Source organism: Gilbertella persicaria (assembly GCF_025201335.1).
Source record: "Gilbertella persicaria strain CBS 190.32 chromosome Unknown B0P05scaffold_33, whole genome shotgun sequence".
NCBI lineage: Eukaryota > Fungi > Mucoromycota > Mucoromycetes > Mucorales > Choanephoraceae > Gilbertella > Gilbertella persicaria.
Window position 1 is genome coordinate 21,396 of NW_026251994.1, and position 14,576 is coordinate 35,971.

Sequence of the window (14,576 nt, forward strand, 5' to 3'; positions counted from 1 at the left end):
GAAATCTTCCTCTTCTCTCTCTCTCCCTCCCCCCTTTTTTTTTTTAGGAGAATAAATAAAGGTTGATACAAGTCTTTTCCCTTGCTTTTTTGTATTTGTCATAAGCGGATAAAGGATTTTTCCCGTTATTTTTTCACATTTGCTTATTGATCCAAAATCCCACAGACGTATAAAATGCATTGAGTATTTTTCTTTGCCCCACATTTTTATTTGCTTTTTCTTCCATGTACCTTGTTCCTTCTTCTACGCACATCATTCCAGTTCATCCTTCTACAGATGGTTATGATGTTCAGAAGTTAGTGGTTGATACGCACTCCTTTCCGGGTACTAACAGTACCAACAAGATGGTCTTTATGTTTTCTCATTCCAACGGCTTCCATAAAGAATCCCTTCATCCCCTTATGAAGCGGTTGGTTGACAGTCTCAGAACCATCAAGGCCTATGACCAAACTGATCTTTTGCTCGTCTCTTGGGATGCTCGTAACCATGGAGACTCAGCCAGACTGAATCAAGGCACTTTTTTGAACTCATGTAAGTCAACGAACGCACAGACATTTATTTGACTGACCTTATTTAGATCGTTGGTTTGATAATGCCATGGATACCAAGCAAGTGGTGGATCAATTGAAACTAAAGGACCATTTGCTTATTTTAGTGGGTCATTCGTTTGGTGCGAGTAGTGCTATTCTTTGCGAATTCTTTTTCCCCAACACGTTTGATGGATTATGTGTGATTGAGCCTGTGATGTCGAATATTTTTTTAGATGCTAAATTGGCAAGTCAAGTGCCTGTGCTTGCTTCCTTAAGACGCCGTGATGAATGGCCAACAAGAGAAGCATGTCGTGCATCTTTATTGACCAAGAAGTTCTTTCAGTTGTTACATCCTGAAGTACTTGATCTTTATGTGGTAAGTATCCTCTGTCTATGACTATATCTAACTGTAATAAGGAATATGGCATGTATGACACTGAACAAGGCACTGTAAAACTCAAGTGTCCTAGAGAACAAGAATATGTAAAGTACAGTCTAGTTAGGAAGATATATGCATATGTATATTGATAGTTTATTAGCATGTATTTAGATACGCTACTTATGATACCAACACAGCACGTAGATCACTTGCTTTGATTAAAGTGCCTATTCACTTTGTTTATGCTTTGGGATCTAGTTTGTAAGTTGTTCTTTATCGTAATCCATCTCATCAAAATATACAAGTGTGCGTCGTCAAGATGCCGCTAGTGTCATCAATCTCAACAAGGATAGAATCACACTCGAGTTTGTTGAAGGCACTCATATGGCTCCTAACGAAACACCCGATATTATTGGTAAACAAATATGCTTTGTATACATGACTCAACTCATTTTTCTTTTCTTTTTTTAGTGCCACATATCTTGAAGACCATCAAAAGGGTCCATAAGGAAAAGACAAACATATCTAGACTTTAATCTAATATTTGTATTTTGGTTGAATTTGATTTTTGATATTGCTTCATGGCCTCTTTAGCAGCCTCAAAGTCTCTTTGAAACGCTTGTTTTTCTTTTTCTATCTTTTGGGTCTCATGTTGGATGGCTAATTGAACCATGTCTTGCTTATCTAAATAACATGCTGCTGCAAAATAGAAATAAAGCTTTTTTGTGGCTAACACAACCTTTTTCTTTCTTGTCTGTTTGCTGATACAGTCCATGGTGTGCCAGAAATCAAATATGGCTCGCTTGGATTCTTTCTGAAGTACTTCCAAATCATGCAACAACAATAGTTTTAAATCGTATCGTCTTATGTGGTTGAATGAGGGTCGAGTGGTTGCTTTGTCTTCCCAATCGATGATACGTGCTACTACATCACCCACCACATCCTCTACACCCTCATAGGGACATGTGGCTGCATTGGAAAACAGTACGTTCGCTGAGAGTACTTCACATAGACATAGGGTATCGCGTGTATCTTCCAATAAGTCGCCCATGGCATGGCGCATTAAATAACTATACGTGGCTAAAATACTGAGTCCATTCCAGACAATATGTGGACTGGATCGTGTTGCAGGTTGCGTGAGTCGAGTGAAATCAGGTAAAGATGCAGGCAATACAGGTCCAGGTATCGATTGGTCTTGTTCTTGAATAAGGGATGAGGCCTCCCACCAGGGAGAATAGGATGGGAGATGCCAAGCGTGCCAATCACCTGTCTTTTCTACATTGTGCAAGACGTGTTCAAATTCTTTTCGTTCTTGATCAGACAAGAGGTCCCAAATCACATTGGCATCTGTGTGTTCAATATCAATCTGACTGAACCGATCAAGCATGGACTCGTAGTGGTCATCATCGTCTAGATCGAGGGCTTGGTTCTCTTGTTCGAGACGTTGTAACATAGCGAGCATCTTGTTCTTGTCGTTTTTGTCGAGTTCCCGGGTTTGAATCTCGGCAGTGACACTTTCTCGATAGAATGACTCTGTACAGTCAGCATGCTTTAGATCTTTATAACAAGTCAGTGAACAGTATCTCAAGTTACAACGAGGACAGACATAATTTGAAAATTGTTTTTGACAGCTACATTTAAAGAAGGAAGTGTCATTATCATGAAGAGAAAGATAGAACATTACATTTCACATAAAGTTTGGTTTACAGGTTCAAGTGCTTTGTCTTGATCGTCGATGATCTTGAGTGTAGGCATTTTAAGAAAGAAAGAAAGAAAAAAAAGATTTTTTTTTTTATTATGCAAAGAAAAAATTATCTCATAAGATGCTTGAAGAGTTCTGTTACTTCAGTTAGTTTTTGAAGAATACTACCAAGGTCCTCTTGATGAGTTGGTGTCTCACTAGGATTTGATTGAGTAGAACCAGAACTTGGTCTTCTTGTTCTTTGAGCTGTTGTTTCTTCTTCTTCTTCGCTTTCTTCATTTTCTTCTTCATTGTCTTGACTGATATTGGTAGGATGATGGGCTTCTTTGACATGTTCTGCTAGATCATCCAATCCTTCTCTATTAGCAGGTGTATGAAACCAACAAGAAGGACATGAATAATGCTCACAATCATGTTCACCATTAGGATCATTTTGATATTCATAGTCTGGATGAGCAGGGCGTCTACGACCAACCGAGCGAGTAGGAAGAACATAGCCATGAATACGTTGAACATGATCAATCAATCGTTTGGCATCCCTAAATATATGATCACAAATATAACAACCATAGATGAATTGAACTACTTCTTTATTTCTGTTTGTAACAACCATTGTAAAAAAAAAACACACACACACACACACACACACAAGAAAGGGTTATAGTTTATATAGACCTATTGGATAAATACATATATATATATATATCAGATAGCATCATTCATGAATCATTATGTTTATCATGGTTTAAGCAATTTTGACTGCGTCCATTAAGCTACTCTCAGGTTCTTTCATATGGGCTGGGAAAAAGGTCAATAAGGCCTGAAATACGTTTGTTCGTTCTGCAAAACAAGTATCTATGATAACATGAGTCTATCATAACTCATCTATCAACTTACCTTGTATTGATTTATCTTGCTTTGTCTCAACAGATAGACATACATCAGCACATAGACTCTTGAATTGAGCTACTTCTTCCTTATCCTCATAATTGACAATAGGAGATACATAGCGTCTTAAATAGTCCAAGATAGTCCCTATCTCCTGATTATCTTCTAAACATAGTTCCCTAAGCTTTCTTGTCCTCAGTAGATACAGACATCGATGGACGACTTGAGCTGAATCTGGCCTAATGGAAACATGAGTTGTTGATATGATATCAAGTTGCTTACTTTGCTAGTCTAAGCTTCCAAAAGTCATTGAGACGCAGTTCAGGTTGTGTGGCATCACCTGGATGACCAGCAAATATGAAATGCGTATTTGAGCTGGAATGGTAGACAAATTGGTGTGCATATCTTGGTTGAGGTTCTATATGTTTCTGACGTTGCCAATAATCTTGGGAATCACTTTCATAGACCTTTTCCCAATGATTTTGCTTGATACTATAGACCCAAAGACAATGACGAACCACATGCGTGGGTTTTGTCTGTAAATAGCCTGAATAGACATGGATCTCTTGTCGTTCAGGGTGAATTGTAGCGCGCTGTGTATAGCCTGCATCGGATCCAAACAGCTTTTGAAAATCATGCGTGATTTCAACCAGTGTTTCTTTCTCAAGGTCATAACAATACAAGTCAACCAAGAATTCTTTGCCTCGCTGTCCACCAAAGATATAGAGACAGCGATGAATCGTGTCCATCAAGACAGAATGACCTGCTCGAGATTTGAATACTCGGGATATAGTGGGTGAAGGAACATACGATCCATTGCTTGAGTGACGACGTCCAACAGGCACAAGATGGTCCATGTCTAACCAGGCAGATGATGTGGTACGTTCTTCATGTCTAACCATCGTTTTAATGCACTTTTTCATCCCAATCTATGTTACCTAATCACACGCCAAAGACATTCGTCCATATCATAAGCATAAAATCCACTGTAAGGATGTGCTATAGATTCAGGTGCCACAATACGTCCTCCAATCACATACAATGTTTTTGTGACAGGATCAACACACATTTGATGATCACACAACAAAGCAGGACCACCGTCCAGCTAGTAGATAAGGTAAGCTTACATTTATATCAAGCACTTACCAATGTATTCTCACTGATTTTTATCCAACGGTCCAGTTCAATAAAGTATTGATAGAAATCAGATTCAAATCCTTTTAGAGGTCCTTCTGATACAGTAGAAATACTGAGAGGACATGCTTCAATGTATCTTCCAATCACATAAATTGACTTTCGAACCGGATCAAAGCAAATACCATGGCATGAACGAGCTGAGGGACCACCTTGCCTTGTAGATATGATTAAGTCAGTCTTATAAAGTATAAAAGTCACTTACAGAGAAGTATCTGGACTGATCAATTTCCATCGATTATCTTTGATATGATAACACCAAAAATCAGATAATTCTTGTTTACCATCCCATCCACCAAACAAGTAGATACGCTCTTTATCTGGATCCATACAGATCTGATGTCCTCCTCGAGCGCAGGGTGCATCTCCATCTAACATACTGTCAGTTATCCCAACATAGAACAAGTAACAACAGACCATCATTAAATGCAGTAATGGACTGCCAAGTAGGCAAGTATTTTGCTTCTTTTACATAGGACTGAAATACATGCTGTTTATCTGCCTTGATAATAATTTCTTCTGCTGATTTAAAATCTCCTTTAGAGACAAGTGTATCATGTAATTCACTGACAAGAGGGTGCTCTAGATCTAATTTGACTTTTTGTTGTAATACAGAATACACATCCAACATATTCTTTTGTCTAAAATACTTGAGACATAATCGAATGGCTTCCATTTCTTTATACTTGTTCAAATATTAGTAGAGATCTTGAGGCAAGACTTACTTTATCATAGGCTTCATATACTTTTTCCATCAATGCATCATCTCGAATACCTCTAATTTCCACATACCAAATACTATAGTTGAAATTGGCACCAAATGTAGCCAAGGGTATGATTTTAATGTATTGTATAGGAAAGATCTAGAAGATTAGCACAAAGAAAGAGAAATAAGTAGTCATATACCACATCTTGATATATATATCGAAGAGGAAAGATCTCTGCTTTATTATCATCCACTAAACCTAGTCTTGTTTAGTTGATGTCGAAATAGAAAGAATGACTTGCCTTTGTGCAATAGTTCATGCATTGTGTCGGGAGATAGACCGCCGTAGATCTTGAATTCTTTCAGGTTACATACATGGCCTATTCACCAAGTCAATCAACCATGGCTTTGTTATTCGAGTAGTTTACTTCGATGAAATTTTCCAAACAATATCTCGCCTAAAATACAAAGTCAATCATGAAGCATATAAGAATGTGTTTATTTACATGCAACTGTAGGTTTATCAAGTTGAATCGTAATATACTGTGACTGATCGTGTGAGCCAGAAGACCAACGGGAAGACTGTTCAGTAGGATCATTGACACAGATATTACGAGGATGATAAAGACCTGAAAAAGAAGAGTGGTCATAGATAGTATACTCCAAAGGCTCATGAGATGTTGCTTCCACAAGAGCGTGAAGGCTTATGTCTTCTTTCATGTTCAAAATAAAGGATAAATGTGGTTAAAGCCTCTTTTTTTTTACGTTATGCAGGAAAAAAAATATTGATATTTGATCATGTGACCAATGGTGTAAAAATAAAACTTGACGTCTTGGCAAAAGAAGGTATTATCCCCCCCCTCCTTTTTTTGTTAGACATCCGAGTTCATTCCTATAGCAACACAATGCCGAGGAACAGATAAGAAGTTACGTATCACCTTAGTAAATACACTTGACATACTGGCATTTGATGTGCATATAAAGCCGTTGTTTTGATCTATGTATTTTACATTATCAAACGTATTAGAAAAACTATGGAGTTAGTTGATGCCAAATGGGTATCAAAAATGCACCCATTGTAGCTTTAGCAGCAAATATTTAAAACAAACAGTAAACTCGGACATTTGGAATGTTTAAGAAGTTTAAGGATTTCACTTCAAAGAAGGCTAGTGTTGATTACCAACTACGATTGTCTATCGGTATTTCAATTGCTGCCAAAATCATGAAGAACATTATCATTGTAAATCACCATGACTTAATCAGACATAGTCCAAAGGGAACAATACCGTAAGATATGTCTTTTTATGTAGATCATGTCTTTTAAATCAAGTAAATACAAGCAATGATTGGATTGTATTTACTTAATAAGCCCTTATAGTTTCCTTTTCTGTAGCTTTTTTATTTTTTTGTTGAGTATAAAAATAGTTCCCTTCTTTGAAAACCCGCTGCTAGATTCGTATATATATATATATATTCCACCAGCCAAGAGGCGTCCATCCAATCATATCTCAATTAAGCCATTCGCTTATTACTTAATATAGAGGGTGTCTTGTTGCCTATATATATACATTTGATCACATTCTTATATTTTTTTCTTTTCTTTTTATTTTCTCCTTTCTTCTTTTATTTATTATGCCACTTGAAGAAAACACAACAGAACCACGTAGAAAGCGAGCCAAGATAGTGAGTGCATGTGGAGAGTGTCGTCGCAAAAAGACAAAGTGTAATGGTGAGCACCCATGTCGCAACTGTGAAAAGTCAGGTGTACCATGTATCTACCCTTCTGCTTCTACAACAGACGATAGACGTAACGCACCTAGCAAACAAGCTCTAGATGCTATAGAAGAACGACTAAAGACAATTGAAGACATGTTGCGCACAATTATTAAAGCACAACACCTGAGTGATGCAGAACATCCTTTAGTCAGCCATTTCTTAAGTAGAGACTCAGTACAATCATCCTCTTCCTCGGTCAGTTCTCCGCCTAGAATACAGACAACGCCTCCTCCACTCTCTCCATCATTACAGAACAATCGTTTACCTTCAATTCGAAACTTGTCTGCTTCTACTTTTTCTGCAAACACAGCTGAACCAAAGTTAGATACAAGCAGAGATCTTCCGCCCTTAGGGTTTCATCAAAATTATGCTTATCCTCACCATCCTTCAACTTCTACCAGTAGAACAGAATCTGACGAATTCTTAAAGAAACGCAAACGATAAAGTATGCCTAATGTCTATTATAATACTAGCTAGCTTTTATATGAATTATCCCTTAAATATATATTTTAACAAAAAACAATTTTTTTTCCATTGTATCATATATTACACTTACTTACTTACCAATTTAATCATAATAAAAAACAATAAAAAAATAAATAATAATTTAATGATAGACTTGTTTCATTGCCTCTTTAAGTTGCATAACAAAACAATAAACATCTTTAAAAGTATTGTAAAGAGGAGTAGGAGCTACACGGATGACAGTAGGCTTACGTTCGTCCACAATGACGCCACGCTCATGGAGAGCATCAAAGACATCCATCATACACTCCGGAAATTCCAACGACAGCTGACATCCTCTCTGTGTAGGGTCACTGGGTGTCAAGATTCGGATTGTATCATTTTCAAATTCAGTTTGAAGCTCATTCAACAAGAGCTTTTCAAGATAGCCTGTCAATAAGAGCGATTTCTGACGCAAGGCTTGAATACCACCAGCAGCTTCGAAGATTTGAAGGGATCCCAACAAAGAAACAGTGGTAAAGATACTAGGGTTACTTACTTGATAACCTGAAGCACCTTCACTAGGCACAAATTCGGGAAGCATTTCAAAACGGTTTTCTTTTTGATGTCCCCACCAACCGGCAAGTCTAGTTGGATGTGTAAGTGTTTCAGAAACTATAACAGCTTACCTTGGTCTAGAAACATCACTCTTGTATTTCTCATGGATGAATAAGCCAGCAATCCCACCTGCACCGGAATTCAAGTACTTGTAAGAACACCAACAAGCAAAGTCAACATTCCAATCATGTAACTGAAGAGGAACATTACCCACAGCATGAGCAAGATCCCAACCGACAATACAACCCTAACACATATAAATAAATAAATCATATAATATATATATATATATATAAAAAGAAAAAAGAGTCCCTTACAGCATCATGTCCTGCTTTAGTGATCTTCTCGATTTCAAAAAATTGGCCTGTGTAGTATTGAATACCAGCCAACATGACCACAGCAATTTCCTTGTCATCCTGAATCAGTTGAATGATGTCCTCGGTACGCAATATATGTTCTCCTGAGCGAGGTGCAATAGTTAAAAGCCCGACCTCAGGGTCAATGCCGCGTGATTGAAGATGCGAAGTTACAGCATACTTTTAATAAAATCGTGAGAAATTGATCTTGACTGGTTAGCTTACTTACATGATCTGAGGGAAAGGCCTTTTTCTCGATCAGAATCTTGAAACGAGATGCTGTTGGGCGATAAAAAGTAACAAGCATAGTATGCAAATTGGCAGTCAATGTATTCATGGAAGTCACTTCCACTGGCTTGGCACCTAATAAAATTTATTCGTTTTGTGTTCTTATGTCCTGATATCCGAAACTACATACCAACCATGTTTGCAAGGTGCTCTTTTACTGTTTCATCAATGGTTGCCCAAGGTCTATTGTAAGGATGGTTCCAATGGCCCTCAACACCTCTATCGTGGGCTATTTAATTATCTTCTAGAAATTGAATTTTATTACCTTCTGCTCCATGCATCGAGTTCTTCATTGATTAATACACGAGCGCGTTTAGGCATTAATCCCAAAGAATTGCCACAGAGATAAGTACAAGGTTTCTCTAGATCTTCTTGGTTTTCTGACATAAGAATAGGTGAACATATTGTTTTTTTATAAAGAGAGGGGAATTATTACCAATGATGGGTTTATCGCCAGAGACTTCTTTGCGAGGAGGAATAGCAAATTCGTTACGGAATGAACTAAATGGGTCTTGAGTATCAAAATGCTCGGCCAACTCGAGCGAATTCAATGGGAGTTTGGTTTCTTCAATGTATTGAATGATATTTGACATTTTATAATTTGAAAGAAAAGGTAAAAAAAAGGGGGGGAGCAGGGTTTTCGTGATTGGTTTTTAAAAATCTTGTACACTTTTTTTCTATCAGCGACGTCACAAAAGAATGCATGAGAATACTGATTTTCTTCCACGAGACTATGTTCGTCATGAAAAAGATTTAAATCTGTGCAAGTTTAGTATATCTCTGGTTACAGTCCAATGCGTTTTGTCTTGTGTGATATCCCTCTGTCTTTTTTTTTTTTGTCAAATAAGAAAATGAACGGAATTTTTTGATTGTTTCCTTAGCAAAGAGCTTATATTTAAACAGGCTTCTTTACACTACCTTCTTTTCTTTTTCTTTTTTTTTTTTTTTTTTTTTTTTTTTTTTTTTTACTTAAGGACTATCTCTTATCGTGTGCTCAAATCGAAATTTGCAAACTGCTGAATAGAGAGGGGATAGTTCATATAACTGTGGTGGTCCTAAAAAAATAAATGTATGTTTATTAATAGTAAACACTCCCTCTACTCCAAAAAGAAGCATAAGTGTATACATTCTGGCAGTATAGTTGCTGTCAGTTTAGCACAAATAAATCATTTATCTTTATATTTACTTGATAAAGTATCGGTTCCTTTATGTGTGATAAACGATTGAACCTTGTTTATAAATTTATTCTTTTTTTTTTTATTTTTTTTATCAAATGACTAAAAGCGATTGTTTTTTGAAGTCGATGATAATGCTTTTTAGCCATATCCTCTCGACCCGGTACTCTGCGAGTTTCGATTTGAACATGTCCAATAGAGAGTGGTCCCTAAAAAAGAAGATGAGGGTGCATAGAAACCTGTTTTAATAATTCCTCGAAGCAAATCAAATACTGGTATGGGCTGGTCTGTACAAATTGGTGGTTCTTTTTGTTTCTTCAGTAGTATTCACTTGGATGCTGATGGTTTATACGTAAATGTTCCCAAATTCCAGTTTGTTTTTCCCTTCAAAACTGCTGGCTTATACTGATGTCTTGAGCTAGCTGCTGACCTTCAGGAAATCTATTTACTGCCAAGGTCGTCGAGGGTCAGGAAAAGAAACAGTCGATGTTTGAAATCATCAAGGTTTCCTCTATCGTTTATCATATTCAAAACTGCTCTTTTTGGACTCAAAAGTGCCACATATCATGATATCATTTGCTCATATATACAATCTTTCCATAACAATTTGTCGCGTTTTAAAAAATCACTTGTCGCATTTTTTTTTTGACTTGTCGCTTTGGTGCAAGCCATCAAAGCTTTCTTATGCATAACTCTGATGTAAACTAATTAAGTTGTACGAGAGTCATAAAGAGTTTATGAGTATTAGAAAGGGATCAAATGACTTTTTTATTCAAACAATCTTCCAAGCGCAAATGAGAGTGCTTAGTAAAACCATAAAGATGGCTTTGAAGGATTTGGCTACAGGCTTCAGTGATACAGTCTTGCAGGGTTTCCTCTTCGAGGATTTGATATCTCTTGAGTTTGCTCTTAACAACCGACCAGAATTGCTCTATAGGATTTAATTCGGCGGGAGTAAGGTGGCAAATAAACACATTTGTATTCTCGATTTGCGATCATCTCTTGAATATCAATTTGTTTGTAAATTAAAGCATTATCCATGATGATATACGAGCCCTGGGTATATTCATATGCATCTAAAATATCAAGGGTATCGCCTAAAAAGCACAGACAATGGTCTATAGTGGTCTCCTTTGGCTTCGGCTTTTGAGCTTTTTCTTGGTCAAGTTTTCTCTTCTTGCCAATCTCTACAGGAACAAGCTTCTTGGTGGATAAATTGGGAGTTCGAATGCTGACATTCACGACTGCATATGCTGATAACGGCACCCGAAATTGTATGAGAGGCAGCCCTAGTATTTTCAACCTTCACGATGGGTGTCTCACCCTTTGTTGCACACGCACCACTACAATTCATGTTAATATGGAAGCCAAACTCATCAATAAATACACAGTTTCTAAGAAAACTCATGTCCGTTTCAATCATTTGCTTAGCCCACTTGAATCTTACTTCATTCAATAGCGCCCTCACCATTTCTTTTAAGGCTGTGGAAAGCAGGTTTTTTAAAAGTGAATCCCGTGTCTTTGGTAATAAAGTTATGAACTGCTGACTTTTCAATCTGCAATCCATCAAACTTAGCAGTTAACTGCTCCAGTGCTTGTTCGACATTGATTGCAGGGTTTTGTCTAGCAAGGCAGTCAAGAAAACGTGATGCTCTTCTTTAAGCTTTTTGCGATCTCCTCTGACTTTTGGAAGGAAAAAAGAATCTGGATCGTTCTTCTACTGAATCCACCAACGCTGACCGGTACGCTTATTGATGTTGTACTTTCTAGCTACAGGTGCAGTTTTCTTGAGCGCCTTTGCCAGCATATGGAGGATGAAATTTATCTTGTCGTATTCTGAATAGATTGTGTTAACTTTTTTTGGGATCAGTGTTCGTTGCAGGTCCCTCCTCGGTTTTTGCCGTCTCAACTTTGACACCTAACTGTTGGTTCAAATAGTCTTCCATTGCGACTAGCTTCTTAACTTGAACTTCAAGCTCATCTACCTCCATCAACTCAATACCTTTCCTCTCTTAATCCTCCTTGGCCATCTTCAAACACTACTTCGTGGAAATTACTCATCTGAACTAAAATAATAAAGTGACAAGTCAAAAAAATGCAACAAGTGATTTTTCAAAACGCGACAAGTTGTTATGGAAAGACAGTACATAGAGAGAGGTTTACTATCGTGTAAAGTTTGCCGTATTAAACAGTAAAATATTTATGTTTATGATTTACAGCACTGTATCTCTTTTTTTTTTGTCTATCAAAAGTAGCTATTGTTGGTTTGTTTTTGCCTTGATAGAAGACTCGAACACAGAAGAAATAGGATAAGATCCAAGTGATAATTGGTTTTCTGTATTCTTGTCAGCAGCTCTCTGTTGATCTAAGCTTTGTTGCCATTTCATGGCTTCTGATCGAGCCATTTTTCCATGAAAGATAAATCCCAGCACTGCTATTAAACCCGACGCAGCTGCTTGAAAGATAAGTGCATGGATCATGTTATTTGCAGGAATGCCACTTATGTCACGCATGGCATCCATAACAAGGACAAATACAAAGCCAAACACTTGAGCGCCTTGCCATAAAAGTGAATTGGTTGTGGATTCAGCCACAGGATAAGATGCTGTCCAGTCAATACCGCGTCCATTCCTTTGGCTAACTTACTTTCAGAACCAAGCTCAATCACTACTGGTACAAGAAATGATAAAAAGAACTGGTTCATGGTCATGATAAACAATACAGAAGCAAAAGAACCTTGAGGAACTTGTATCATGTCATGAGGTGAATATAGTTCAAAACAAGGAGAACTTACTTATAAACACAAAGGCTACATTTGTCAGGAATACCATAGGTGCAATTATTCTTAGGAATAATGTATGCTGCTTTGTTCGATCCAACACAGGTCCAGCAACCGCTAATTACCATGAATATAATATATAGTTAATTGAGATGACTTACAGCAACCCAATGTACCAGCGATGATAGCCAAAGCATTTAACTGGCCTGCTTCAGCATCTGAATAACCATGTGGGTTAACTATTTGTGTAAACAAAGCGCAAAAGGCAATACTTAGTCCTACGTTAAATGCATGAATAAAAAACAAAACCCAAAAATGGAAGTTTTTAGATAGCATGACAAGTCCTTTAAGAAATGGTGGACGTTCTGTGTCTTGTACGCTGTTGGGTGGTGTAGGCGGTTTAGCAGGCATTAAAAACAATGGGAGAAATGCGATGACACAGACTCCAGTGACTAAATGAATCTGGATACAATTAAAGCATATTCTTAAGAAGTTAGTCCCATACCACTTTAGACATATCAGCCTCATCTGATGCAATTGTAGGAACAATAAACATGACAAGGATACCACCATAATTGGATGCTAATGCAAGACAGTATAAATAATGCATTATTTTTTTTTTCATTGTTCACTTACCTACAAACACACCAGCTGTTGCCCGTAAATTTTCTGTAAACCAAGTAGAAGCAAACTTATATTATGAGTCTTACGAGCATAAACAAGCAGTTACCATTGTCATGATATTCAATGCCATAGGAGATGCTGCTCCTCCTACAATTTGACCCACTATAGTCCATAAGAATGAAGGAGGATGGGTTATTGTCGCTATACTTCGAATGGCTGATCCTAAAGCACAAAGAAATCCGGAGACTAAAATCTATTGAAATGAACAAATGATGTCTAGCATGAACCTACAGATCGTTTGACACCTAATGTTTCGAATATATAGCCTGTAAAGAAACTTAAAATAACATAAACAATGCATTGTACATTAGTAAGCCAATTGACTATCGAGAGTGACTTGTCAAAGTAATGGCTTGTGATTGTAGGAATCACACTAAAAGTATATTGAAATACAGAAACAGCTGTCCGAAGTAATACAAGTAAGAACAATGCAAACCATGCTTGAGGATATGTCTTATTCATTAAAAAACAGAAAGAAAGAACAAAGGAGATTTTTTGACATGTAATTCGGTTATATAGTGACCAGAAATAAAAATTAGCCCAGTTTGTTATCACTCGAACTCAGCAATAAAGATATCCGGATTCAAGAGCCCTTTAATATGTCAAGATGATACTTCAATCCGCTCAGTTTTTTGTTTATTTTAGGATCATATAAATAGAAAAAATCAATACTTGGTGATACAGCCTTTAGTATCAATCACAGCTTGGTATTGGTTGGTCAAGCGTGTAGTAGTATGAATGTAATGAATTGAAGACTATCTCATTTTTAATCATGCAATTGACAAGATTATTCAACCACCTTCTCGTGTCCGTGTCAATATTTTACATATACTAGTTAATGTCTGCCACTAATTAATTCTTTGCTCTTCCTTATAACTTGATGTAAATATTATTTATGTATCTCCTACTCTGCTTAATTTTTAGAATTTAACTTTCGTTTTATTTTCTCAATAAAGTGTATAGTGAATGGCGTCATTACATAGACTATCATGGGATTGTTTCGACAATGATACAAGTCAGATGATCTGATAATTATATATATATATATATATATATA

General features: G+C 36.9%; 8 protein-coding genes across 8 annotated transcripts; 2 read left to right on the plus strand and 6 right to left on the minus strand.

Moving 5' to 3' along the window:
- Nucleotides 1-224: 224 nt before the first annotated feature.
- Nucleotides 225-1,445, plus strand: B0P05DRAFT_474684 (Alpha/Beta hydrolase protein; the record flags this gene model as incomplete). The annotated part of the gene is made up of 6 exons (XM_051574801.1): nucleotides 225-531; nucleotides 578-906; nucleotides 948-1,013; nucleotides 1,070-1,170; nucleotides 1,215-1,324; nucleotides 1,381-1,445. 6 exons carry the CDS (start codon nucleotides 225-227, stop codon nucleotides 1,443-1,445), a joined length of 978 nt encoding a protein of 325 aa, XP_051432621.1.
- On the minus strand, nucleotides 1,442-2,371 carry B0P05DRAFT_580498 (uncharacterized protein; the record flags this gene model as incomplete). The annotated part of the gene is made up of 1 exon (XM_051582024.1): nucleotides 1,442-2,371. One exon carries the CDS (start codon nucleotides 2,369-2,371, stop codon nucleotides 1,442-1,444), a length of 930 nt encoding a protein of 309 aa, XP_051432622.1.
- Nucleotides 2,372-2,720: 349 nt separating this feature from the next.
- B0P05DRAFT_573388 (uncharacterized protein) lies at nucleotides 2,721-3,224 on the minus strand (the record flags this gene model as incomplete). Its single annotated transcript, XM_051581506.1, has 1 exon — nucleotides 2,721-3,224. One exon carries the CDS (start codon nucleotides 3,222-3,224, stop codon nucleotides 2,721-2,723), a length of 504 nt encoding a protein of 167 aa, XP_051432623.1.
- Nucleotides 3,200-6,157, minus strand: B0P05DRAFT_605034 (Muskelin N-terminus-domain-containing protein). Its single transcript, XM_051583333.1, has 12 exons — nucleotides 5,906-6,157; nucleotides 5,828-5,857; nucleotides 5,702-5,779; nucleotides 5,600-5,658; nucleotides 5,419-5,556; nucleotides 5,111-5,378; nucleotides 4,899-5,064; nucleotides 4,646-4,850; nucleotides 4,438-4,604; nucleotides 3,782-4,393; nucleotides 3,509-3,738; nucleotides 3,200-3,466 (listed from the first exon to the last, which is right to left on the minus strand). The coding sequence occupies exons 1-12, from the start codon at nucleotides 6,117-6,119 to the stop codon at nucleotides 3,357-3,359; spliced, it is 2,277 nt and encodes a 758-aa protein (XP_051432624.1). The 5' UTR covers nucleotides 6,120-6,157; the 3' UTR covers nucleotides 3,200-3,356.
- Nucleotides 6,158-7,013: 856 nt separating this feature from the next.
- On the plus strand, nucleotides 7,014-7,782 carry B0P05DRAFT_550718 (uncharacterized protein). Its single transcript, XM_051579278.1, has one exon. It carries the CDS (start codon nucleotides 7,032-7,034, stop codon nucleotides 7,617-7,619), a length of 588 nt encoding a protein of 195 aa, XP_051432625.1. The 5' UTR covers nucleotides 7,014-7,031; the 3' UTR covers nucleotides 7,620-7,782.
- On the minus strand, nucleotides 7,783-8,930 carry B0P05DRAFT_580500 (kynureninase; the record flags this gene model as incomplete). The annotated part of the gene is made up of 4 exons (XM_051582025.1): nucleotides 7,783-8,266; nucleotides 8,309-8,484; nucleotides 8,555-8,773; nucleotides 8,823-8,930. The coding sequence occupies 4 exons, from the start codon at nucleotides 8,928-8,930 to the stop codon at nucleotides 7,783-7,785; spliced, it is 987 nt and encodes a 328-aa protein (XP_051432626.1).
- A 2,574-nt stretch (nucleotides 8,931-11,504) lies between these two features.
- On the minus strand, nucleotides 11,505-11,675 carry B0P05DRAFT_474565 (uncharacterized protein; the record flags this gene model as incomplete). The annotated part of the gene is made up of 1 exon (XM_051574797.1): nucleotides 11,505-11,675. A coding segment is annotated over one exon (171 nt), but the record flags the coding sequence as incomplete, so codon positions are not given.
- Nucleotides 11,676-12,311: 636 nt separating this feature from the next.
- On the minus strand, nucleotides 12,312-13,981 carry B0P05DRAFT_589212 (major facilitator superfamily domain-containing protein; the record flags this gene model as incomplete). Its single annotated transcript, XM_051582718.1, has 9 exons — nucleotides 12,312-12,661; nucleotides 12,703-12,801; nucleotides 12,851-12,952; nucleotides 12,997-13,297; nucleotides 13,341-13,417; nucleotides 13,472-13,526; nucleotides 13,566-13,621; nucleotides 13,667-13,712; nucleotides 13,751-13,981. The coding sequence occupies 9 exons, from the start codon at nucleotides 13,979-13,981 to the stop codon at nucleotides 12,312-12,314; spliced, it is 1,317 nt and encodes a 438-aa protein (XP_051432628.1).
- Nucleotides 13,982-14,576: the final 595 nt, after the last annotated feature.